Below are 26215 nucleotides of genomic sequence, written 5' to 3' on the forward strand. Positions count from 1 at the left end.
ACTAAATACAGGCACAGACTGTGTGTGGAAAATGATTTAAGACTGAGTCTCTCTCCAATACAACCCAACATTGCAGAGTTATGTTCATTCTTTCAAGCACACCCTTCTCATTAACCTTTGAGTTATTCACAATTTTCAATTGACAAACAAGGTTTTATATGTAAGATGGTTAAATAAAGAGCAAAATGATTGATTATTGTTATATTATTATTTGTGCCCTGGTCCTATAACAGCTCTTTGACACTTCCCACGAGCCGTATAAATGTATCGTGTAATGTGTGTGTGGCAGGCTTACAATGATGGCAAAAATCAGCATTTGAGAGTGTGCTGACCCTGATGCTAGAGGGGGTACGCAGCTGGAGGTTGAATGTTTGATGGGGTACGGGACTATAAAAAGTTTGGGAACCACAGCCTTAGTAGATGCCTTTGTGTGGAAGTACTCTTATGTTTGTCATGTGTGGGTTGAGAACCGTAAATGCCTGGCTTGTATAGTTCACACTCAATTCTCACTGCAACTTTAATGAACTTCTACCTAGTGGTCCCCACAGCAACATACACACAGGGTGTTTCTCAATATGCATACTACCGTGCTCCACATTCTCATGCTCTGAGTGCACTCTCCGAGGACTTTCTTGTGAGGACAAGAGGGTGAAGAATGCATAAAACATTATATTTGAGAAGCATTCGCATTTTCCCTACTGAATTACCTCACACTCCCCCTACTGTATTACCTCACACTCCCCCTACTGTATTACCTCACACTCCCCCTACTGTATTACCTTACACTCCCCCTACCGTATTACCTCACACTCCCCCTACTGTATTACCTCACACTCCCCCTACCGTATTACCTCACACTCCCCCTACCGTATTACCTCACACCCCCCCCTACTGTATTACCTTACACTCCCCCTACTGTATTACCTCACACTCCCCCTACTGTATTACCTTACACTCCCCCTACTGTATTACCTCACACTCCCCTACTGTATTACCTCACACTCCAGCCCCCTACTGTATTACCTCACACTCTCCCTACTGTATTACCTCACACTCCCCCTACGGTATTACCTTACACTCCCCTACTGTATTACCTTACACTCCCCCTACTGTATTACATCACACTCCCCCTACTGTATTACCTCACACTCCCCCTACTGTATTACCTCACACTCCCCCTACTGTATTACCTCACACTCTCCCTACTGTATTACCTTACGCTGCACCTCCCCATTCACTGAACTGTCTTCCAGCCAGGACAATGGCAACAATAGCAGCGAAACAAGATACAATGCATTTGGAAAGTATTCATACCCATTGACTTTTTCCCCATTTTGTTATGTTACAGCCTTTTTCCAGAATGGATTAAAAACTACAGACAATACCCCATAATGACAAAGCAAAAACAGGTTTTTAGAATTTTTTGCAAATGTATTAAAAATGTAAAACTGAAATATAACATTTACATAAGTATTCAGATGCTTTACTCAGTACTTTGTTGAAGCACTTTTGGCAGTGATTACAGCCTCGAGTCTTATTGGATATGACGCTACAAGCTTGGCACACCTGTATTTGGGGAGTTTCTCCCATTCTTCTCTGCAGATCCTCTCAAGCTCTGTCAGGTTGGATGGGAGCGTCGCTGCTCAGCTATTTTCAGGTCTCTCCAGAGATGTTCAATCGGGTTCAAGTCCGGGCTTTTGCTGAGCCACTCAAGGAAATTCATAGACTTGTCCCGAAGCCACCCCTGCGTTGTCTTGGCTGTGTGCTTAGGGTCTTTGTCCTGTTGGACGATGAACCTTCTTCCCCAGTCTGAGGTCCTGAGCACTCTGAAGCATGATGCTGCCACCACCAGGCTTCACCATAAGGATGGTGCCAGGTTTCCTCGAGACATGACGCTTGGCATTCAGGCTAAAGAATTCAATCTTGGTTTCATCAGACCAGAGAATCTTGTTTCTCATGGTCTGCGAGTCCTTTAGGTGCCTTTTGGCAAACTCCAAGCAGGCTGTCATGTGCCTTTTACTGAGGAGTGGCTTCCGTCTGGCCACTCTACCATAAAGGCCTGATTGGTGGAGTGCTGAAGAGATGGTTGTCCTTCTGAAAGGTTCTCCCATCTCCACAGAGGAACTCTGGAGCTCTGTCAGAGTGACCATCGGGTTCTGGGTCACCTCCCTGACCAAGGCCCTTCTCCCCCCAATTTCTCAGTTTGGACGGGCGGCCAGCTTTAGGAAGAGTCTTGGTGATTAGAAACTTCTTCCATTAAAAAATGATGGAGGCCACTGTGTTCTTGGGGACCTTCAATGCTGCAGAATTTTTTGTACACTTCCCTAGATCGGTGCCTCAACACAATCCTGTCTCGGAGCTCTACGGACAATTCCTTCAACCTCATGGCTTGGTTTTTGCCTCTGACATGCACTGTCAACTGCAAACACCTTATGTAGACAGGTGTTTGCCTTTCTAAATCATGTTCAGTCAATTGAATATACCACAGGTGGACTCCAATCATGTTGTAGAAACATCTCAAGGATGATCAATGGAAACAGGATGCAGCTGAGCTCAATTTCGAGTCTCATAGCAAAGGGTCTGAATACTTATGTAAATAAGGTATTTCTGTTTTTTACTTTTAATACATTTGCAAGAATATCAAAAAATCTGTTTGCTTTGTCATTGTGAGGTATTGATAAGTGTAGATTGATATGGACAATGTTTTATTTAATCCATAACAAAATCAAAAATATGCGAAATGTGGAAAAAGTCAATGGGTCTGAATGCACTGTATACACAAAGCAAACATTTTAATTCATAATTATCAACTATATGTGAATCGTAATAATCTAGCTATCCAGCTAGTTAAAAGGGCAAAAATAACCTAAAACTAATGTTATGCAAGGTAGATATCAATTTTTGGTGGGTCGCTAGCTACCAATTATTTGTGGCTAGCTAGCTAGCTGGCGAGTTAGCCCTATTGACTTACTATTAACTTACCCATTCACTGAACCCTCTTACAGCCAGGACAAGATGTACGTTCTTCGTGGATAGCTAGCGAACAATTCGTTTTGGCTATCTATCTAGCTAACAGTAGTAGCATGCCAGTTAGCCCTATTGACTTACTATGGGCTTGCGATCTACGCACACTACAGTGGGTATTGTAGGCAGGTAAATATGCCGAAATTACCACAGGCAACGTATCAGATGTAAATGGGCAACATTTCATTCCGACATTGGAGTTTATTTTCTCCCGATTCAGCTCAAATAGTAATAGCCGCCATTGATTTCAATAAATGTGCAAGTACTTTCTATAAATACTTTCCATTGAAGCTTGCATCAATGCATGCTTTAAAATATTGAAAAACACCAACAGTCTCAACTTGAAGCAGCTTTGAAACAAATATCTAGTAGGAGAGGCTGTGTTTGGGAATAATGTGCATGTGTGTAGGCGGGTTTGTTTCTGTTGTTTTATGTATCTTTACATATAATTGTGTGTCTATGTAGGTATGCAAACATGCTTATGTGTTCCACAGAAATAGCCAAAGCTCACAGAGCAGGGTGCAAAAAAGGAGGGTAATTGAGCCGGCCACTTAAGCCGATTAGTAACTTTCCCCTCTGTGTGCATTTGAGGGGCGGGTAGGGGGGTCCCTGCAGATCAAGGCAAATATGTTCCTTTTCCCCCCCAACTTTATTAAATACGGTTAGGAGGCTCTAACACAAGATTAGCAAAGGATACCGGGAAGTTGCTTTCTCAGCAAAATCCCAAATCTGCGTATGTGCCTCAGGGAAGAGAACAGAGCTGTGAAGTAGAACAGAGCCATGGGTTTTTCGCCATGTATCCTGGGAGGTATTATTTGACTGTGCGTACATGTTGGTGTTCATGTTGTGTTCCTAATGTTGTGTCAGATGAATCTGTGTGTGGGTTTGGATGCGTGTGTGTGTGTTCATGTGGTGTTGCTGTGGATTGACTCTGACCCTCAGATCTTCTTCTCCTATGCTATTGTTACCTATGTTGCCGTCTCTGGAAAAACTGTGTTCTCTGTTTTGTTGGTTTTGTTGGAGTGTTTGGCGCGTTCTTAGGAAATTATGCAGTAGTTTATTTTTTACGTATTATTTCTTACACTGTTACCCCAGGAAATCTTAAGTTTTATTACATACAGCTGGGAGGAACTATTGGATATAAGAGCGACGTCAATTTACCAACATTATGACCAGGAATATGACTTTCCCAAAGCGGATCCTCTGTTTGGACCACCACCCAGGACAGTGGATCTGTTCCCAGTAGGCGACCCAAAACGACGGGGCGGTCTTCTGGTCAGGCTCCATAGACGGGCACACCGCCCACCGCTCCCAAGTATACTACTCGCCAATATCCAGTCTCTTAACAACAAGTTAGATGAAATTCGAGCAAGGGTTGCCTTCCAGAGAGACATCAGAGATTGTAACATTCTCTGTTTCACGGAAACATGGCTCACTCGGGATATGTTATCAGAGTCGGTACAGCCACCCGGTTTCTTCACACATCGCTCCGACAGAAACAAACACTTCTCTGGTAAGAAGAAGGGCGGGGGTGTATGCCTTATGATTAACGAGTCATGGTGTGATTATAACAACATACAGGAACTCAAGTCCTTTTGTTCACCTGACCTAGAATTCCTTACGATCAAATGCCGACCGCATTACCTACCAAGAGAATTCTCTTCGATTTTAATCACAACCGTGTATACCCCCCCCCCCAAGCAGACACCTCGACGGCCCTGAAAGAACTTCATTGGACTCTATGTAAACTGGAAACCACATATATCCTTAGGCTGCATTTATTGTAGCTGGGGATAATCTGAAAACAATTTTATCAGCATATTGAATGTGCGACCCGGCTGGCAGCATTCTGTATCATTGCTACTCTAATTTCCACGACGCATACAAATCCCCCCGCCCTCCTTTTGGCAAATCTGACCACAACTCCATTTTGATGCTCCCAGCCTATAGACAGAAACTTAAACAGGAAACACCCGTGCTCAGGTCTGTTCAATGCTGGTCCGACCAATCTGATTCCACGCTTCAAGATTGCTTTGATCACGCAAACTGGGATATGTTCCGGATAGCATCGGACAATAACATTGATGTATACGCTGATTCGGTGACCGAGTTTATTAACAAGTGCATCTGGGATGTGGTACCCACGGTGACTTATTAAATCCTTCCCCAACCAGAAACCGTGGATTGATGGCAGCATTTGCGCAAAACTGAAAGCGCGAACCACTGCTTTTAAGGCAACCGGAAACATGACCAAATACAAGCAGTATAGCTATTCCCCCCGCAAGGCAATCAAACAAGCTAAGTGTCAGTATAGAGACAAAGTAGAGTCGCAATTCAACGGCTCAGACACGAGATGTATGTGGCAGGGTCTACAGTCAATCACGGACTACAAAAAGAAAACCAGCCCGTCGCGGACACCAATGTCTTACTCCCAGACAAACTAAACAACTTTTTCCCTCGCTTTGAGGACAATTCAGTGCCACTGACACGGCCCACTACCAAAACCTGCGGGCTCTCCTTCACCGCAGCCAACATGAGTAAAACATTTAAACGTGTTAACCCTCGCAAGGCTGCTGGCCCAAACAGCATCCCTAGCCGCGTCCTCAGAGCATGCGCAGACCAGCTGGCTTTTATGTTTACGGACATATTCAATCAATCCCTATCCCAGTCTGCAGTTCCCACATGCTTCAAGAGGGCCACCATTGTTCCTATTCCCAAGAAAGCTACGGTAACTGAGCTAAACGACTATCGCCCCGTAGCACTCACTTCCGTCATCATGAAGTGCTTCGAGAGACTAGTCAAGGACCATATCACCTCCACCCTACCTGACACCCTAGACCCACTCCAATTTGCTTACAGCCCCAATAGGTCCACAGACACAATCGCAACCACACTGCACACTGCCCTAACCCATCTGGACAAGAGGAATACCTATGTAAGAATGCTGTTCATCAATTACAGCTCAGCATTTAACACCATAGTACCCTCCAAACCCATCATTAAGCTCAAGACCCCTGATCTTGACCCCGCCCTGTGCAACTGGGTCCTCGACTTCCTGACGGGCCACCCCGCTGATCCTCAACACTGGGGCCCCACAAGGGTGTGTTCTCAGCCCTCTCCTGTACTCCCTGTTCACCCATGACTTTGTGGCCATGCACGCCTCCAACTCAATCAAAAAGTTTGCAGACGACACTACAGTGGTAGGCTTGATTACCAACAACGACAAGACGACCTACATGGAGGAGGTGAGGCCCCTCAGAGTGTGGTGTCAGGAAAATAACCTCACATTCAACGTCAACAAAACAAAGGAGATGATTGTGGACTTCAGGAAACGGGACAGTAGTGGAGAAGGTGGAAAGTTTTAAGTTCCTCGGGGTACACATATCACGGACAAACTGAATTTTGGTCCCCTGTACAGGGACCAAAATCAGCGGAAATTTCAGAGCGCCAACTGTAGTACTCGATAAAACTCAAACTTTCATTAAAACACACATGCAAGGTACTCAATTAAAGCTACACTCGTTGTGAATCTAGCCAACATGTCAGATTTGTAAAATGCTTTTCGGCGAAAGCATGAGAAGCTATTATCTGATAGCATGCACCCCCCCCCCCCCCCCGAAATAGCTGAACGAGACCTAAACAAAATAATTAGCGGTAGCCGGCACTACACAAAACGCAGAAATAAAATATAAAACATTCATTACCTTTGACGAGCTTCTTTGTTGGCACTCCTATATGTCCCATAAACATCACAATTGGGTCTTTTTCCCGATTAAATCCGTCATTGTATACCCAAAATGTCCATTTATGAAGGCCGTCTGATCCAGGAAAATTCACCTTTACAAGACGCAACGTCATTTTTTTTAATTAAAAAAGTTGCCTATAAACTTTTACAAATCACTTCAAACTACTTTTGTAAACCAACCTTAGGTATTAATAAACGTTAATAATCGATCAAATTGATCACGGGGCGATCTGTATTCAATAGCAGCAAGTCTTGAAATCATGGTCCATTTTTTCACTTTCATAACTTCCTCGGTGTACCCCAAGACAGGAAGTGCCTATACGTCATCCCACCAAGGATAAACATGCAATGAAATGCCAGTACTGGCGACATCGTGTGGAAGCTGTAGGCATTGTAAACGGGACTCCATCTATTTTCTATCGCCATAGACAATACATAGACTGCAGGATGGATATTTTTGTTTTGTTTTTGGTGAACAGTTTTCCTTGGAATTTTTACTCCTAAACACGTTCTGTTATAGCCACAGACATGATTTAACCAGTTTTAGAGACTTCAGAGTGTTTTCTATACACACATACTTATCATATGCATATACTATATTCCTGGCATGAGTAGCAGGACGTTGAAATGTTGCGCAATTTTTAATTTTCGCAGCATCCCTAACAGGTTTTAAGAACACATTCTTATTTTCAATGACAGCCTAGGAACAGTGGGTTAACTGCCTGTTCAGGTGCAGAACGACAGATTTGTACCTTGTCAGCTCAGGGATTTGAACTTGCATCCTTTCGGGTACTAGTCCAACGCTTCACCCACACACACAGCGTGGTGAAGAAGGCGCAACAGCGCCTCTTCAACCTCAGGAGGCTGAAGAAATTGTCTTGTCACCAAAAGCACTCACAAACTTTTACAGATGCACATTCGAGAGCATCCTGGCGGGCTGTATCACCGCCTGGTAAGGCAACTGCTCCGCCCACAACCGTAAGGCTCTCCAGAGGGTAGTGAGGTCTGCACAACGCATCACCGGAGGCAAACTACCTGCCCTCCAGGACACCTACACCACCCGATGTCACAGGGAGTCCATAAAGATCATCAAGAACAACAACCACCGGAGCCACTGCCTGTTCACCCCGCTATCATCCAGAAGGCAAGGTCACTACAGGTGCACCAAAGCAGGAACCGAGAGACTGAAAAACAGCTTCTATCTCAAGGTCATCAGACTGTTAAGCAGCCATCACTAACATTGAGTGGCTTCCTCCAACATACAGACTCAATCTCTAGCCACTTTTATAAATCACATTTGGATGTAATAAATGTATCACTTGTCACTTAAACAATGCCACTTTATATAATGTTTACATACCCTACCTACATTACTCATCTCATATGTACTGTATATACTGTACTCTATACCATTTACTGCATCTTGCCTATGCCGTTCGGCCATCGCTCATCCATATATTTATATGTACGTATTATTCATCATTCCTTTACACTTATGTGTGTATAAGGTAGTTGTGAAATTGTTAGATTATTTGTTAGATATTACTGCACGGTCAGAACTAGAAGCACAAGCATTTCACTACACTCGCATTAACATCTGCTAACCATGTGAATGTGACCAATAAAACTTGATTTGATTTGATTTAAATGAAATTATGAAATAATGAATGGCTGTTGTGAATTCTTTAACAGTGCTTTCGGGAAGTATTCAGATTCCTTTTTACACAGTTCGTTACGTTACAGCCTTATTCTCAAATGGATTAAATACAAAAAAATCCTCATCAATCTACGCACAATACCCCATAGTTCAAAGTGAAAAAAACAGATTTAAAAAAAAATTCTTGCAAGTCTATGAAAAGAAACATATATCTTATTTACATAAGTATTCAGACCCTTTGCTATGGGACTCAAAATTGAGCTCAGGTGCATCCTGTTTCCATTAATCATCCTTGAGATTGTTCTACAACTAGATTGGAGTCCACCTGTAGTAAATTCAATTGATTGCACATGATTTGGAAAGGCAGACATCTGTCTATATGGTCCCACAGTTGACAGTGCATGGCATAGCAAAACCATGATGTCAAAGGAATTGTTCGTAGAGCTCCGAAACAAGATTGTGTCAAGGCACAGGTCTGGGGAAGGGTACCAAAACATTTCTGCAGCATTGAAGATCCCCAAGAACACAGTGGCGGGGTGAAGACTGGGGTGAAGGTTCACCTTCCAACAGGACAAAGACCCTAAGCACACAGCCAAGAAAACACAAGAGTGGCTTTGGGACAAGTTTTTGAATCTCATTGAGTGGCCCAGCCAGAGCCCGGACTGGAACTTGATCAAACATCTCTGGAGAGACCTGAAAATAGCTGTGCAGTGACGCTTCCCATCCAACCTGACAAAGCTTGAGAGGATCTGCAGAGAAGAATGGGAGAAACTCCCCAAATACAGGTGTGCCAAGCTTATAGCGTCATACCCAAGAAGACTCAAGGCTGTATTCGCTGCCAAAGGTGCTTCAACAAAGTACTGAGTAAAGGGTCTGAATACTTATGTAAATGGGGTATTGTGTGTTGATTGATGAGAAAAAAAAGTATAATTATATACATTTTCTAGCTCTTATTACCATCTTTTATGCCTAAGTTGGTTTTAGGTGGTTTGAAACAACCAATTGATATACTTTAAGGTCTGTAAGTCAAGTAATAAACTAGTGTGGGAGGAAACACAAGCTGTCAGTTCACAGCTCTGTTCCCTTCCCTGTAGGTAGTGTACTTCACAGCTCTGTTTCCTTCCCTGTAGGTAGTGTACTTCACAGCTCTGTTTCCTTCCCTGTAGGTAGTGTACTTCACAGCTCTGTTCCCTTCCCTGTAGGTAGTGTACTTCACAACTCTGTTTCCTTCCCTGTAGGTAGTGTACTTCACATCTCTGTTTCCTTCCCTGTAGGTAGTGTACTTCACAGCTCTGTTTCCTTCCCTGTAGGTAGTGTACTTCACAGCTCTGTTTCCTTCCCTGTAGGTAGTGTACTTCACAGCTCTGTTTCCTTCCCTGTAGGTAGTGTACTTCACATCTCTGTTTCCTTCCCTGTAGGTAGTGTACTTCACAGCTCTGTTTCCTTACCTGGTCCTGGTGGTTCTGTTGGCCCATGGTGTAACCTTACCTGGAGCGCTGGATGGGATTGTGTACTATCTGAAACCAGACTGGTCCAAACTCTGGGAAGCCCAGGTATGGTGTGTACAGTACAGACAGCATGTGTTGCACAGGCATATGCAAGGATTGTTTTAACATAAATATTCATGTTATGTTCCTAGGTGTGGATCGATGCTGGCACTCAGATCTTCTTCTCCTATGCCATTGGTCTGGGTGCTTTAACTGCCCTTGGCAGCTACAACCGCTTCCACAACAACTGCTACCAGTAAGTATGACAAAAAAGCACAGTTAGACCATAAAACCCATCAACCACTGCTACCAAACATGACCACAAATTGGATCCCCCCCCAAAACTGCAGGGATAATTAGTTATTGGTTATGCATCTTTATTCTTAGTTGGATAAAATGTAAGAGAGAAAAAAAGCATTGTCTTGTACGTCCATTATTCTCCCAAGAGTGTCTGAGTATAACATCTAATAATCCGAGTGAGTCAGCTCCCTCACTAGTCCCACTGCTGCAGCAGCTCTGGGTTGACTGGCTGAGTGTTTAGCATAGACTGACTCAGAAATGTAAACAAACCCAACTTCCTAAAATGGCAGTTTTCTGGACGTTGCCAATAATATGGACGCTTTTTAATAGATACCAAGTCTTGATACTAATGTTAGGCCTTAGCGGGAATTTATGGAATGTCCATTTAGGAGTAGCCTTTCAATGACTTTTTTCTATTCTTTTTTGTTTACCTTAGTTAGAAATGTACATGCAGTCTCAGTTATGACGGTATTCATATAAGCTAGTCATGGTCCTCTGATGTAGGCTATATGATAACCATAAACTGTAAATGAGGGTAAACAGGGTATGAGAGAGTTTGAGTTTTGATTTGGTTTATAGTCTAGTAGGTGACGGAGCTGATGAATGGAGCTGTTAAAACAATGCTTCATCGTCAGGGACCAATCAGCACATTCACCTCCTGTCCACCAATCAGCACGTCCACCTCCTGTCCTCACAGTATTATAGGATCTCATTAACTTGTTTCTCAATGGTTGTCTTGAATGAACACTTCACGATTCATCCATGTATCACTGTTGTGCAATCTGTCCACAAATCACTCTCAACGTACAGTAGCCATGAACTATTATCTGGACCTCTGATGATGATGATTCCAAATGCAACCTGATTAGGGATGTTACGGTGACCGTATTACCACTACACCGGCGGGCACGAAGGTCATGAAGGCAGTCAAAAACCATGTGACCGTTAAGTCACGGTAATTAGGCTTCTCCAAGCTCTGATGCAGGTCGTTAGTAGTCTACCAAACTTGCTAACTGCCTGGTACTCAGCACTCTATTGTCCCTCTAATCACTCTGACATCAATGTAAATGTATTTGAAAACCTAATCAAGCACTTCATGAGAGCCCATGAGCTCATGTTGCGCAACATTTCAATAGGCTATGCAATTCCGCAAGAAAACAGAGTGATGGCCTCTACTAAAAAGAGGAGGATCCCATCAGCTTTCAATAGGCTAGGCCTACTATATTTATTTCTCAACTTTCCTAATATTAAGCACATTGCTTATATTTGCAACAGGAGTATAGCCTACCTAGCTGGCATGAAAATAAACCAGGGGGAAAAGCGTCCTCCTTTCTTTTCTTCTTAATGTGTTTGAGCCAAATCAGTTTTGTGCTGACAAGATAGGGTTGGTATACAGAAGATAGCCCTATGTGGTAAAAGACCAAGTCCATATTATGGCAAGAACAGCTCAAATAAGTAAAGAGAAACGACAGTCCATCATTACTTTAAGACATGAAGGTCAGTCAATCCAGAAAATGTCAAGAATTTAGACATTTTTTTCAATGCAGTCGCAAAAACCTTCAAGCGCTATGAAGAACATGGATCTCATGAGCCTCGCCACAGGAAAGAAAGACCCAGAGTTACCTCTTCTGCAGAGGATAAGTTTATTAGAGTTACCAGTCTCAGAAATTGCAGCCCAAATAAATGCTTCGCAGAGTTCAAGTAACACATCTCAACATCAACTGTTCAGAGAAGACTGTGTGAATCAGGCCTTCATGGTAAATTTCTGCAAAGAAACTACTACTAAAGGACACCAATAGGAAGAAGAGATTTGCTTGGGCCAAGAAACATAAGCAATGGACATTAGACCGATGGGAATTGGTCCTTTGGTCTGATGAGTCCAAATTTGAGATTTTTGGTTCTAACCGCCGTGTATTTGTGAGATGCAGAGTAGGTGAGCAGATGATCTTCGCATGTGTGATTCCCACCGTGAAGCATAGAGGAGGAGGTGTGATGGTGTGGGGGTGCTTTGCTGGTGACACTGTCAGTGATTTATTTAGAATTCAATGCACACCAGTATGGCTACCACAGCATTCTGCAGTGATACGCCATCCCATCTGGTTTGTGCTTAGGGGGACTATCAACAGGACAATTACCCAAAACACACCTCCAGGCTGTGTAAGGGCTATTTGACCAAGAAGGAGAGTGATGGAGTGCTGCATCAGATGACCTGGCCTCCACAATCACCCGACCTCAACCCAATTGAGTTGGTTTGGAGTGAGTTGTACCGCAGAGTGGAGGAAAAGCAGCCAAGTGCTCAGCATATGTGGGACCTCCTTCAAGACTGTTGGAAAAGCATTCCACGTGAAGCTGGTTGAGAGAATGCCAAGAGTGTCCAAAGCTGTCATCAAGGCAAAGGGTAGCTACTTTGAAGAATCTAAAATATAAATACACTTTTTTTGGTTACTACATGATTCCATATGAGTTATTTCATAGTTTTGATGTCTTCACTATTATTCTACAATGTAGAAAAGAGTAAAAAATAAAGAAAAACCCTTGAATGAGTAGGTGTGTCCAAACTTTTGACCTGTACTGTATATTATTTAGTATATGTAAAGACAATATTAAATCAAGAATAGTCTGATGGGTGACAATATTAGCCTATCACTTGTGAATTATATATTATCACTTGTGAATAATGCCCAGAATAAGAAACAATGCCCTTTTTTGTGACTTCTTAATATTGAGAACAATAATCCGCTTTACGGGGGTGTAGAGCATAACTAAATTTTGGGGGAAATAATTTTCGCCATAAAAATGCACCTTTTATAATAAAACCATTACATGCATAATTGCATTTATGGTCACTTTTGATTATGGTGTTTTCTGCTAATGGAACATTCACGCTTATAGCCTATTACGATGTGCGCATTGCTGCGCTTATAATGTGAAGAAATACCCTAATAGTTTATCAACATTTTAAGCTAAACATTCTGATCTGTTGCGTCAACCACATTCCGTAATGTTTTTGGGGATGCTAGTGGTTGTATTAATTTGGGATCTATCGCATCCCACAACTGTCCCAGACTGTGTTTGGAATATTTATTTCTCACTCAGAATAGAATAGGTCAACTTTTGTTCTATGGAAGATAGTAGATTGACATAGGCTAGTGCTTTTGCTGATCGTTAAGCCTACTCATCTTGTTGGCTGATGAAAAGTACAAGTGGACAGTTCTTCCAATATCTTCAATAAGCACCTCTGAATTGGAGGACACTCGCAGTTGCGTCACCGATGTGCCTGTCTTCACTTGTAGCCTGTGAGAAAGACCCGATCACGTGATGGAGTACGCAGCACTCAGGGAGGAGGGCACAACGGCCATTTTTTTAGGGTGCATTACGGACACACAAAGGGGATGCCGCTGTGAAATTCTAGGCATTATCTAGCGCTTGCAAATTGTGAATGAGTGACTGATGTAGTGTGTACAGCCTGCGCAAAAAAAGCAAAGCAGAGCTCATGTCTTTCAAGGGACTTTTTTCAAATAATCATTAGAGTCTCATCATGCAGCCTTACAATGTATTAAAAATCAAAACGTATAGCCCAACGTTTGTAGAACAACTAAACTAATAACTCTAAATTAAGTATATAGAAATACCTATTTCTTTGTTAACCGCTCAACACAGAATAGCCGCATGTGCTCACTCCCTCAAATCGTTTGGAGAACATATCCTTTATGTTTTATTCACCTTTGTTCAATTGTATTCTTCATAATTTAAAATAATGCCACGGAATTCTAAGCAAATCTTGTCTGCTTAATGAACTAGTGTCGCCCACAGCCATTTGGCTTAGCCAGATCAGGGCCTGACATAAGGACAACTCAGTGTGTGCTATTCTGTTCTTCTGTAATAAACTACATTTTCTTCATATCATGCTTCTTTAGACCTGTGTAAAATAAATTATGCATTTATTGTGAAGGTGTAGGCTATATTACATGGATTTATTAGACTTTTTAAAATGTAGATGTTCCAAAGGCCTGCATCAGTAGCTTGTAGGCTATGTGTAGAAGCCTGAAGATGCTAAACATGTTTATCTTAATTAACGGTCAATTACCGTGAGACCGACAGTTATTTGCTTGACAATCACCGTCTGACAAATGTTTGTTACTGCCACAGCCCTAATCCGGATGCTGACTGTTTGGACTGTTGTTGCAAGCAACAGCAATGCTACAAAGCTCAAGTATGCAGGTCATGTTGTTGTGTACACACTCCTCGTATAGCTGGCTCTTAATAAGGGCACAATGGGGCTTATTTGTGGGACAGAGTTGGCAGTATGACTCAGCGTTATCTACAGGGAGGCTAATCCATCTCAGGGAGGATGGGACAGGGAAGGTAGGGCTTTTTCTACCCACGTTAAAAAATACAACAGTTTACTATGGAATACTATGGAGTACTTACTATAGAATTCTGTAGTGTACTGTAGAATACTATACTAGACGTGTATTACTTACTATAGAATGTCGTAGAATACTACAGTAAATAGTACTGTAATAAAATGTTTGCAAAAACAACACTTTTTTAACTATAGTAAATACTGCAGTTCCTCATTTGCATATACCCTGCTTATTCCCCTCCCCCATATCCCAATTTGTGCTATACATCAGTGAGAAACCTACATGCCAAGTAGAGACCATAGTGTGTTCAGTACAGGTTATAGAAAAGATCAGTAGCTCTGAACTATCTGTTCAGACCCCAGTCCTATCTGCAGGTTATGGAAAATCTGCTATTTTACTATTTCTCCAGTAGGTTTCCTCAAGGAGAAAGCCTCCACTTCTATGTCAAAGATAATTAAACTAAAATACTACAGTAATTTTTGTAAGAACACTACAGTAAATGCTACAGTATTTTACAGTCCGCAACAACACTATAGTAAATACTACGGTATACTACAAGCCGCAAAAACACTACATTAATTACTATAGTATATACCATAGTTTTCTTTCACTACAGTATTTATACTATAGATACCTGTAAATACTTCAGTATACTACAGTAAATACTACAGTAAAGTCTACAAAAACACAACAATGAATACTATAGTGTATAAATAAGTAGCAGTATTTTTTTACATGGGTTTTACTGAGTTGCCCCTCTATCCTCATTCACGATCTAGCCTAATGTTTCACAGGATAGCAATATGGAGTAAATGGAAGTAGAAGTAGTTGGAAGTGTAGCTGTTATTGCCTACGCCTGTCCAATCCTGTCAGATCTGCGTCATAGCAGCGTCATTTGAATCAATAAGAACAGTGATAACAACGCATTGATCTGTACAGTATCACTTCTAACTGTCCTGGATGGATGTTGTTTCTATCACTCCCCTTTCAGCCCTCCAGCCATCCTAGTCTTTTAAAGTAGCTCATTTGCTCTCGTGGCTTTAGAGTCGATATCCAAATTATACCGACAACACAGCAGCTATCAGAGAAAAAGCTTACTGATCCTCATGTCTATTTCTCTTTTTCTTTTTCTCTCCTTCGTCCTTCATTCTATTTTAGCCTCCAGTTTTCGTTCCATACTTCTCTTTTCTAGTCTCACTCGTCTTCTCACTATTACACATTCACTATTATTACATGTTTCACTTTCTCTTTATGTTGTTGCCTACTTAATCATATGTCTGTCTGTGTCTGTCTGTCTGTCTGTCTGTCTGTCTGTGTGTGTGTGTTTGCTTGATATCAATACCACGTCTTTAAAGTCTCTCTCTCTCTCTCTCTCTCTCTCTCTCTCTCTCTCTCTCTCTGCAGAGATGCGTTTGTTCTAGCCATGATCAACAGTGGGACCAGTTTCTTTGCAGGGTTTGTGGTGTTCTCAGTGCTGGGCTTCATGGCTGCAGAGCAGGGGGTCGACATCAGCAAGGTGGCTGAGAGTGGTAAGGATAGAGATCCCTAAAACACTACTACCCCTGTACCTCATCCAGGTGGCTGGTGGATGCCCAAATTTTTCCAGACACAAAAACATTTAACAGACACGTTTTTTTCAGATTTGTTTTTAATTATGAAGATAAATCACAGAAAACACATGCACACTCAAATATACACTACCATTCAAAAGTTTGGGGTCACTTAGAAATGCACTGTTCTGTGACAGTAGTAGTACACAGCGTTCTACAAGATCTTCAGTTTCTTGGCAATTTCTCACATGGAATAGCCTTCAGTTCTCAGAAAAATAATAGACTGATGAGTTTCAGAAGAAAGTTATTTGTTTCTGGCCATTTTGAGCCTGTAATCGAACCCACAAATGCTGATGCTCCAGATACTCAACTAGTCTAAAGAAGGACAGTTGTATTGCTTCTTTAATCAGAACAACAGTTTTCAGCTCTGCTAACATAATTGCAAAATGGTTTTATAATGATCAATTAGCCTTTTAAAATGATAGACTTGGGTTAGCTAACACAACGTGCCATTGGAACACAGGAGTGATGGTTGCTGATAATGGGCCTCTGTACGCCTATGTAGATATTCCATTAAAAATCTATAGCTATATATCTATAGTTTCCAGCTACAATAGTCATTTACTCATTAACAATGTCTACACTGTATTTCTGATCAATTTAATGTTATTTTAATGGACTTTTTATTTTATTTTTAAACAAGGACATTTCTAAGTGACCCCAAACTTTTGAATGGTAGTATATATATATTTTTTTTACACGTTGGCTTTTAATTGAAAAGAAAAAACTGTTCCCAAATACTCTGTGACCACCCACCAATGTGACTTCAAAGAATAGACACTCTACCAGCCAATGGCTAAATCTACCAGCATTTGACTGGTGTTAATTCCCCACCGTGATTCATCCCTGTATCTTCATCCTCACTTTGACCTCATCGCACTCACCCTGACCCCTTCCTTATCCCTTTCAGCTTGTGCCCTGATAAAACATATTCCCTTCCCGTCTATCCACTCTTCCCCATCTGGTGTTGTGAAAGTGCTGACTAACTCTGCCTCTCTGTCTCTCTCCAGGTCCAGGCCTGGCCTTCATAGCCTATCCCAAGGCTGTTACTCTGATGCCTATGGCTCCAGTCTGGGCAGCGCTCTTCTTCTTCATGCTGTTGGTACTGGGCCTGGATAGCCAGGTATTGGACAATGCACACACACACACACACACACACAGAGGGATTCTGACAGTTAATGTCTGCAGTTCTACGACACATACTGTGCGTTCACACACATAGCTACTTACCACTCACAGTGGGGACATTTGAACTTGTCGAGTTGTATATCAAAGTAGTCCATCTTTGTTAGTCCCAGGGCCTGCAGCCATTGTTCCACAAGCACAGAAGCAGTCAATGAGCCTCTGTCTGCCTCACAGAGAGCATCTGTCCACTCTCTGTTCATACACTGCTCCTCTCTCTAACTCACCTCTCTGTTCATACACTGCTCCTCTCTCTAACTCACCTCTCTGTTCATACACTGCTCCTCTCTCTAACTCTCTCTCCTCTCTGTTCATACACTGCTCCTCTCTCTAACTCTCTCTCCTCTCTGTTCATACACTGCTCCTCTCTCTATCTCTCTCTCCTCTCTGTTCATACACTGCTCCTCTCTCTATCTCTCTCTCCTCTCTGTTCATACACTGCTCCTCTCTCTATCTCTCTCTCCTCTCTGTTCATACACTGCTCCTCTCTCTATCTCTCTCTCCTCTCTGTTCATACACTGCTCCTCTCTCTAACTCTCTCTCCTCTCTGTTCATACACTGCTCCTCTCTCTAACTCTCTCTCCTCTCTGTTCATACACTGCTCCTCTCTCTAACTCTCTCTCCTCTCTGTTCATACACTGCTCCTCTCTCTATCTCTCTCTCCTCTCTGTTCATACACTGCTCCTCTCTCTATCTCTCTCTTTCCTCTCTTTCTCCATCTCTCCTCTCTCTATCTCTCCCCCCATGACCATTCAAGGATGCAAACAGTGCTGCTATAGAAGTAACTGTTATTAGAGTATCAGAAAATAAAATATTATCCAATATATTATAATCATGATTATGACATGACAGCATATCAAAGTATGGTAGCAGAATATCAGAGTAATCTCTCTTTCTCAGTTTGTTGGGGTGGAGGGCTTTGTCACGGGGGTCATGGACATGCTACCGCCCAAATCTATGGCGGGCTCGCTGCGTCGTGAGGTTGTCGTGGCGATATGCTGCATCACCTGCTTTTTCATCGACCTCTCCATGGTAACAGAGGTAAGATGGTCAGGAGAGGGGAAGGGAGGGAATGGATAAATGAAGAGAAGAGGGATGAAAAGAGGTCAGGAGGGACTTATTTAGTAGTTCATATTACATCACTGTTACAAGACAACATGAACTCACATTCTTTCTCATTTCCTTTTCTGTCTTTTCATCCCACTGTTCTCTCTCTCCCTTCCCCTCTATCTCTCTCGCTCTCTCTCCCTCCCCTCTGTCTCTCTCTGTTCTCTTTCCCGCTCTCTCTTTCTCTGTACTCTCTCCCCTCCTGCTCTCTCTCTCTCTTTGTACTCTCTCTTCCCCCTCCTCTCTCTCTCTTCCCCCTCCTCTCTCTCTCTTCCCCCTCCTCTCTCTCTCTTCCCCCTCTCTCTCTTCCCCCTCCCCCTCTCTCTCTTCCCCCTCCTCTCTCTCTCTGTACTCTCTCTTCCCCTCCCCTCTCTCTCTTCCCCTCTCTCTCTCTCTCTTCCCCCTCCTCTCTCTCTCTGTACTCTCTCTTCCCCCTCCTCTCTCTCTCTTCCCCCTCCCCTCTCTCTCTTCCCCCTCCTCTCTCTCTCTCTGTACTCTCTTCCCCCTCCCTCTCTCTCTTCCCCCTCCTCTCTCTCTCTCTGTACTCTCTCTTCCCCTCCTCTCTCTCTCTTCCCCTCCCTCTCTCTCTTCCCTCCTCTCTCTCTCTCTCTCTTCCCTTCCCCCCCTCTCTCTCTCTCTCTCTCTCTCTCTCTCTCTCCCCCTTCCTCCCCCTCCTGTCTCTCTCTCTGTACTCTCTCTTCCCCCTCCTCTCTCTCTCTCTTCCCCCTCCTCTCTCTCTTCCCCCTCCCTCTCTCTCTGTACTCTCTTCCCCCTCCCCTCTCTCTCTTCCCCCTCCTCTCTCTCTCTGTACTCTCTCTTCCCCTCCTCTCTCTCTCTTCCCCCTCTCTCTCTCTCTCTCTCCCCCTTCCTCTCTCTCTGTACTCTCTCTCCCCCTCCTCTCTCTCTCTGTTATCTCTCTTCCCCTTCCTCTCTCTCTCTCTCCCCTCCTCTCTCTCTCTTTGTACTCTCTCTTCCCCCTTCTGTCTCTCTCTGTACTCTCTCTTCCCCCTCCTGTCTCTCTCTCTGTACTCTCTCTTCCCCTTCCTCTCTCTCTCTCTTCCCCTCCTCTCTCTCTGTACTCTCTCTTCCCCTTCTCTCTCTCTCTCTTCCCCCTCCTCTCTCTCTCTCTCTTCCCCTCCTCTCTCTCTCTCTCTTCCCCCTCCCCTCTCTCTCTCTTCCCCCTCCTCTCTCTCTCTCTCTTCCCCTCCTCTGTCTCTCTCTTCCCCCTCCTCTCTCTCTCTCTTCCCCCTCCTCTCTCTCTGTACTCTCTCTTCCCCCTCCCCTCTCTCTCTTCCCCCTCCTCTCTCTCTCTCTTCCCCCTCCTCTCTCTCTCTCTTCCCCCTCTCTCTCTCTCTGTACTCTCTCTTCCCTCCCTCTCTCTCTTCCCTTCCTCTCTCTCTCTCTCTCTTCCCCTTCCTCTCTCTCTCTCTCTCTCTCTCTCTCTCTCCCCCTTCCTCTCTCTCTGTACTCTCTCTCCCCCTCCTCTCTCTCTCTGTACTCTCTCTTCCCCTTCCTCTCTCTCTCTCTTCCCCTCCTCTCTCTCTCTTTGTACTCTCTCTTCCCCCTTCTGTCTCTCTATGTACTCTCTCTTCCCCCTCCTGTCTCTCTCTCTGTACTCTCTCTTCCCCTTCTGTCTCTCTCTGTACTCTCTCTTCCCCTTCCTCTCTCTCTCTCTCTTCCCCCTCCTCTCTCTCTGTACTCTCTCCCCCTTTTCTCTCTCTCTCTTCCCCCTCCTCTCTCTCTCTCTCTTCCCCCTCCCCTCTCTCTCTCTTCCCCCTCCTCTCTCTCTCTCTTCCCCTCCTCTGTCTCTCTCTTCCCCCTCCTCTCTCTCTCTTCCCCTTCCTCTCTCTCTCTCTCTTCCCCCTCCTCTCTCTCTCTCTGTACTCTCTCTTCCCCTCCTGTCTCTCTCTCTCTTCCCCCTCCCCTCTCTCTCTCTTCCCCCTCCTCTCTCTCTCTCTTCCCCCCCTCTCTCTCTCTCTTCCCTTCCTCTCTCTCTCTCTCTTCCCCTCCTCTCTCTCTCTCTGTACTCTCTCTTCCCCCTCCTCTCTCTCTCTTCCCCTTCCTCTCTCTCTCTCTCTTCCCCCTCTCTCTCTCTCTCTGTACTCTCTCTTCCCCTCCTCTCTCTCTCTCTCTCTTCCCCCTCTCTCTCTATCTCGCTTCCCCTCCTCTCTCTCTGTACTCTCTCTTTCCCGTCCTCTCGCTATCTCCCCCACTCCCTCTACTCTTTCTCCCCCTCTTGTCTCTCTTGTTCTCTCTTCCCCTCTCTATACGCTCTCTCTCAACCTATCTCTACCATCTCTCTACTACCTCTCTCTCTCTCTTCCCTCTCCGTCTCTCTCTACCCCCACATTCTCCTCTCTCTCTCCCCCTCCCTCTCTCTCTCTCTCTCTCTCTCTCTCTCTCTCTCTCTCTCCCCCTCCTCCCTCTCTCTCCCCACTCCTCTCTCTCTCTCTCTACCCCCACATTCTCCCTCTTTCTTTCTCTCCCTCTATCTCTCTCTCCCTCCTCTCTCTGTCTCCCTCCTCTCTCTGTCTCTGTCTCCCTCCTCTCTCCGTCTCTCTCTACCCCCACATTCTCCCTCTCTCTCTCCCCCTCTCTCTCTCCCCCTCCTCTCTCTCTCTCTCTACCCCCACATTCTCCCTCTCTCTCCCTCCTCTCTCTCTCTCCCCACTCCTCTCTCTCTCTACCCCCACATTCTCCCTCTCTCTCTCCCTCCTCTCTCTCTCTCTCTCTGTCTCTCTCTCCCCCTCCTCTCTCTCTCTCCCCACTCTCTCTCTCTCTCTCTCCCTCCTCTCTCTCTCTCCCTCCTCTCTCTCTCTCCCCTCCTCTCTCTCTCCCCTCCTCCCTCTCTCTCCCTCCTCTCTCTCTCTCCCCACTCCTCTCTCTCTCTCTCTCTCTCTCTCTCTCTCTCTCTCCCCCTCCTCCCTCTCTCCCCACTCCTCTCTCTCTCTCTCTCTACCCCCACATTCTCCCTCTTTCTTTCTCTCCCTCCTCTCTCTCTCTCTCCTCCTCTCTCTGTCTCCCTCCTCTCTCTGTCTCTGTCTCCCTCCTCTCTCCGTCTCTCTCTACCCCCACATTCTCCTCTCTCTCTCCCCCTCTCTCTCTCCCCCTCCTCTCTCTCTCTCTCCCCCACTCCTCGCTCTCTCTACCCCCACATTCTCCCTCTCTCTCTCCCTCCTCTCTCTCTCTCTCTCCCTCCTCTCTCTCTCTCTCTGTCTCTCTCTCCCCCTCCTCCTCTCTCTGTCCCTCCTCTCTCTGTCTCTCTCAGGGAGGGATGTATGTGTTCCAGCTGTTTGACTACTACTCTGCCAGTGGGATCACACTGCTCTGGCAGGCCTTCTGGGAGTGTGTGGTGGTGGCCTGGGTCTATGGTAAGGTGTGTGTGTGTGTTTGTTGTATGAGTGCCATCTCTGGGTTACTACTGGGATTGCATTGATTATTGGAAACATGGGAATTGTGGTGAGAGAGATGGATGTGCTGTACATTTTTTTGTGATTTATGTGTGTGTGTGTCTGTCTGTCTTGGCTACCACACAAATCTTATACAGAGAGACACAGTAGAGGAAATGAAATATGTGTCATGGGCTCTAAAGCCAACAAAAGCCCAGTGTTAAGAATATATTGTCAGTGAGATCTGGGAAGTCTAGCCTGTTTGTGTTTGCGTCAGTTATCTTGTCCATGTCTTGTCAGACATCATGCGGTGACACATAACACACAGACTGTTTGGCAGGGAAGTGACATGCAGAAAACAATTTGGCACCTAATCAACTCTGAGACCTACTCACAACCATGTTATCTCTCCCCTCATGATTGGCCACTTCTATCTTTTCCTTCCTTCCTTATTTCTCTCTCTGTCTCTCTCCTTCTCTCTCTGTCTCTCTCTGTCTCAATTCAATTCAAGGGCTTTATTGGCATGGGAAACATGTGTTAACATTGCCAAAGCAAGTGAGGTAGACAACATACAAAGTGAATATATAAAGTGAAAAACAACAAAAATTAACAGTAAACATTACACATACAGAAGTTTCAAAACAGTAAAGACATTACAAATGTCATATTATATATATATACAGTGTTTTAACAATGTACAAATGGTTAAAGGACAGAAGATAAAATAAATAAGCATAAATATGGGTTGTATTTACAATGGTGTTTGTTCTTCACTGGTTGCCCTTTTCTCGTGGCAACAGGTCACAAATCTTGCTGCTGTGATGGCACACTGTGGAATTTCACCCAGTAGATATGGGAGTTTTTCAAAATTGGATTTGTTTTCGAATTCTTTGTGGATCTGTGTAATCTGAGGGAAATATGTCTCTCTAATATGGTCATACATTGGGCAGGAGGTTAGGAAGTGCAGCTCAGTTTCCACCTCATTTTGTGGGCAGTGAGCACATAGCCTGTCTTCTCTTGAGAGCCATGTCTGCCTACGGCGGCCTTTCTCAATAGCAAGGCTATGCTCACTGAGTCTGTACATAGTCAAAGCTTTCCTTAATTTTGGGTCAGTCACAGTGGTCAGGTATTCTGCCGCTGTGTACTCTCTGTGTAGGGCCAAATAGCATTCTAGTTTCCAATGTGTTAAGTAATTATCTTTTTGTTTTCTCATGATTTGGTTGGGTCTAATTGTGCTGTTGTCCTGGGGCTCTGTAGGGTGTGTTTGTGAACAGAGCCCCAGGACCAGCTTGCTTAGGGGACTCTTCTCCAGGTTCATCTCTCTGTAGGTGATGGCTTTGTTATGGAAGGTTTGTGAATCGCTTCCTTGTAGGTGGTTGTAGAATTTAACGGCTCTTTTCTGGATTTTGATAATTAGTGGGTATCGGCCTAATTCTGCTCTGCATGCATTATTTGGTGTTCTACGTTGTACACGGGGGATATTTTTGCAGAATTCTGCGTGCAGAGTCTCAATTTGGTGTTTGTCCCATTTTGTGAAGTCTTGGTTGGTGAGCGGACCCCAGACCTCACAACCATAAAGGGCAATGGGCTCTATGACTGATTCAAGTATTTGTAGCCAAATCCTAATTGGTATGTTGAAATTTATGTTTCTTTTGATGGCATAGAATGCCCTTCTTGCCTTGTCTCTCAGATCGTTCACAGCTTTGTGGAAGTTACCTGTGGCGCTGATGTTTAGGCCAAGGTATGTATAGTTTTTTGTGTGCTCTAGGGCAACAGTGTCTAGATGGAATTTGTATTTGTGGTCCTGGTGACTGGACCTTTTTGGAACACCATTATTTTGGTCTTACTGAGATTTACTGTCAGGGCCCAGGTCTGACAGAATCTGTGCATAAGATCTAGGTGCTGCTGTAGGCCCTCCTTGGTTGGTGACAGAAGCACCAGATCATCAGCAAACAGCAGACATTTGACTTCGGATTCTAGCAGGGGGAGGCCGGGTGCTGCAGACTTTTCTAGTGCCCGCGCCAATTCGTTGATATATATGTTGAAGAGGGTGGGGCTGAAGCTGCATCCCTGTCTAACCCCACGACCCTGTGTGAAGAAATGTGTGTGTTTTTTGCCAATTTTAACCGCACACTTGTTGTTTGTGTACATGGATTTTATAATGTCGTATGTTTTACCCCCAACACCACTTTCCATCAGTTTGTATAGCAGACCCTCATGCCAGATTGAGTCGAAGGCTTTTTTGAAATCAACAAAGCATGAGAAGACTTTGCCTTTGTTTTGGTTTGTTTGGTTGTCAATTACGGTGTGCAGGGTGAATACATGGTCTGTTGTGGTCTCTGTCTCTCTCTGTCTCTCTCTCTGTCGCTCTCTGTCTCTCTCTCTGTCTCTCTCTCTGTCTCTCTATGTCTCTCTCTCTGTCTCTCTGTCTCTTTCTCTGTCTCTCTCTCTGTCTCTCTCCCTCTCTCTGTCTCTCTCTGTCTCTCTCTCTCTGTCTCTCTCTGTCTCTCTCTCTGTCTCTCTCTCTGTCTCTCTCTCTGTCTCTCTGTCTCTCTCTCTCTGTGTCTCTCTCTCTCTCTCTCTCTCTGTCTCTCTCTCTCTCTCTCTGTCTCTCTCTCTCTCTCTGTCTCTCTCTGTCTCTCTCTCTCTCTGTCTCTCTCTCCTCTCTCTCTCTCTCTCTCTCTCTCTCTGTCTCTCCCCCTCTCCCTCTGTATCTCTCTGTCTCTGTCTCTCTCTCTCTCTCTCTCTCTCTCTCTCTCTCTCTCTCTCTATTCCCGTGTCTCTCTGTCTCTGCCCCCGTCTCTCAATTCAACTCCAGGGCTTTATTGTCATGGGAAACATATGTTAACATTTCCAAAGCTAGTGAAGTAGATAAAAACAAATACACATGAACAACAATAAAACATTAACAGTAAACATTACACCCACAGAAGTTCCAAAATAATAAAGACATTACAAATGTGATATTATGTCTATATACAGTGTTGTAACGATGTGCAAATGGTTAAAGTACAAAAGGGAAAATAAATCAACATAAATATGGGTTGTATTTACAATGGTGTTTGTTCTTCACTGGTTGACCTTTTCTTGTGGCAACAAGTCACACATTTTGCTACTGTGATGGCACACTGTGGTATTTCACCCAGTAGATATGGGAGTTTATCAAAATTGGGTTTGTTTTCGAATTCTTTGTGGGTCTGTGTAATCTGAGGGAAATATGTGTCTCTAATATGGTCATACATTTGGCAGGAGGTTAGGAACAGCTGCTCAGTTTCCACCTCATTTTGTGGGCAGTGAGCACATAGCCTGGTTTCTCTTGAGAGCCAGGTCTGCCTACAGTGACTTTTCTCAATTGCAAGTCTGTACATAGTCAAAGCTTTCCTTAAGTTTGGGTCAGTCACAGTGGTCTCTTTCTCTCTCAGGTGCAGATCGTTTCATGGATGATGTGGCTCGTATGATTGGCTACCGGCCGATGCCCTACATGAAGTGGTGCTGGTCCTACATCACGCCCCTTGTTTGTGTGGTGAGTTAGGCTGTTAAAGCACACACCTCCAGAGCTAGGAAACTGTGGCCTACAGTCATGTAGATTTAGCATAGTTCAGGGTATTTGGAATACCAGAGCATTTGTGCTGTGCTTCACTGATCAATGTAATTATGGCTTTGGGATTCAATCTTTTTAAATTGCCTGTGTTGTTAACTAGTGTGTGTGTGGTGTGTGTGTGTGTGTGTAGGGAGTGTTCCTGTTCCACGTGGTGAACTACAAGCCCCTGACCTATAACTCAGTGTATACCTACCCCTTGTGGGGGGAGGCGCTGGGCTGGTGTCTGGCCCTCTCCTCAATGCTCTGCATCCCCATCACTGTCCTCTACAAACTACTGCGATGCAAAGGATCCTTCACAGAGGTGTGTGTGTGTGTGTGTGTGTGTGTGTGTGTGTGTGTGTGTGTGTGTGTGTGTGTGTGTGTGTGTGTGTGTGTGTGTGTGTGTGTGTGTGTGTGTGTGTGTGTGTGTGTGTGTGTGTGAGAGAGAGAGAGACTGGCCTCACGCTTCTATGCTGAGGGGTGAGCATACTGTTTGTTTGTCTGAGTAGGAACTGTGTTTCCCTGGTGACGTACCCCCTGCCTGCGTTGCCTCTGTGTGTGTCTGAGTAGGAACTGTGTTTCCCTGGTGACGTACCCCCTGCCTGCGTTGCCTCTGTGTGTGTCTGAGTAGGAACTGTGTTTCCCTGGTGACTTACCCCCTACCTGCGTTGCCTCTGTGTGTGTCTGAGTAGGAACTGTTTCCCTGGTGACGTACCCCCTACCTGCGTTGCCTCTGTGTGTGTCTGAGTAGGAACTGTTTCCCTGGT

General features: G+C 44.4%; 1 protein-coding gene across 4 annotated transcripts in view; it reads left to right on the plus strand.

Annotated features, from left to right (window-relative positions):
• The window catches only part of si:ch211-117c9.5 (sodium- and chloride-dependent creatine transporter 1), a 48712-nt gene that overhangs the window by 20319 nt on the left and 2178 nt on the right, over positions 1–26215 (plus strand). For all 4 annotated transcript variants that reach the window (XM_065005274.1, XM_065005271.1, XM_065005272.1 and 1 more), the window contains 8 exons: positions 9845–9979; positions 10066–10169; positions 15985–16109; positions 17201–17313; positions 18273–18413; positions 21748–21850; positions 25291–25391; positions 25600–25770. In XM_065005274.1, the coding sequence (XP_064861346.1) occupies positions 9845–9979; positions 10066–10169; positions 15985–16109; positions 17201–17313; positions 18273–18413; positions 21748–21850; positions 25291–25391; positions 25600–25770 (993 nt within the window). The remainder of the gene's footprint in view (positions 1–9844; positions 9980–10065; positions 10170–15984; positions 16110–17200; positions 17314–18272; positions 18414–21747; positions 21851–25290; positions 25392–25599; positions 25771–26215) is intronic.

This window comes from Oncorhynchus nerka, linkage group LG20, assembly GCF_034236695.1.
Source record: "Oncorhynchus nerka isolate Pitt River linkage group LG20, Oner_Uvic_2.0, whole genome shotgun sequence".
Lineage (NCBI taxonomy): Eukaryota > Metazoa > Chordata > Actinopteri > Salmoniformes > Salmonidae > Oncorhynchus > Oncorhynchus nerka.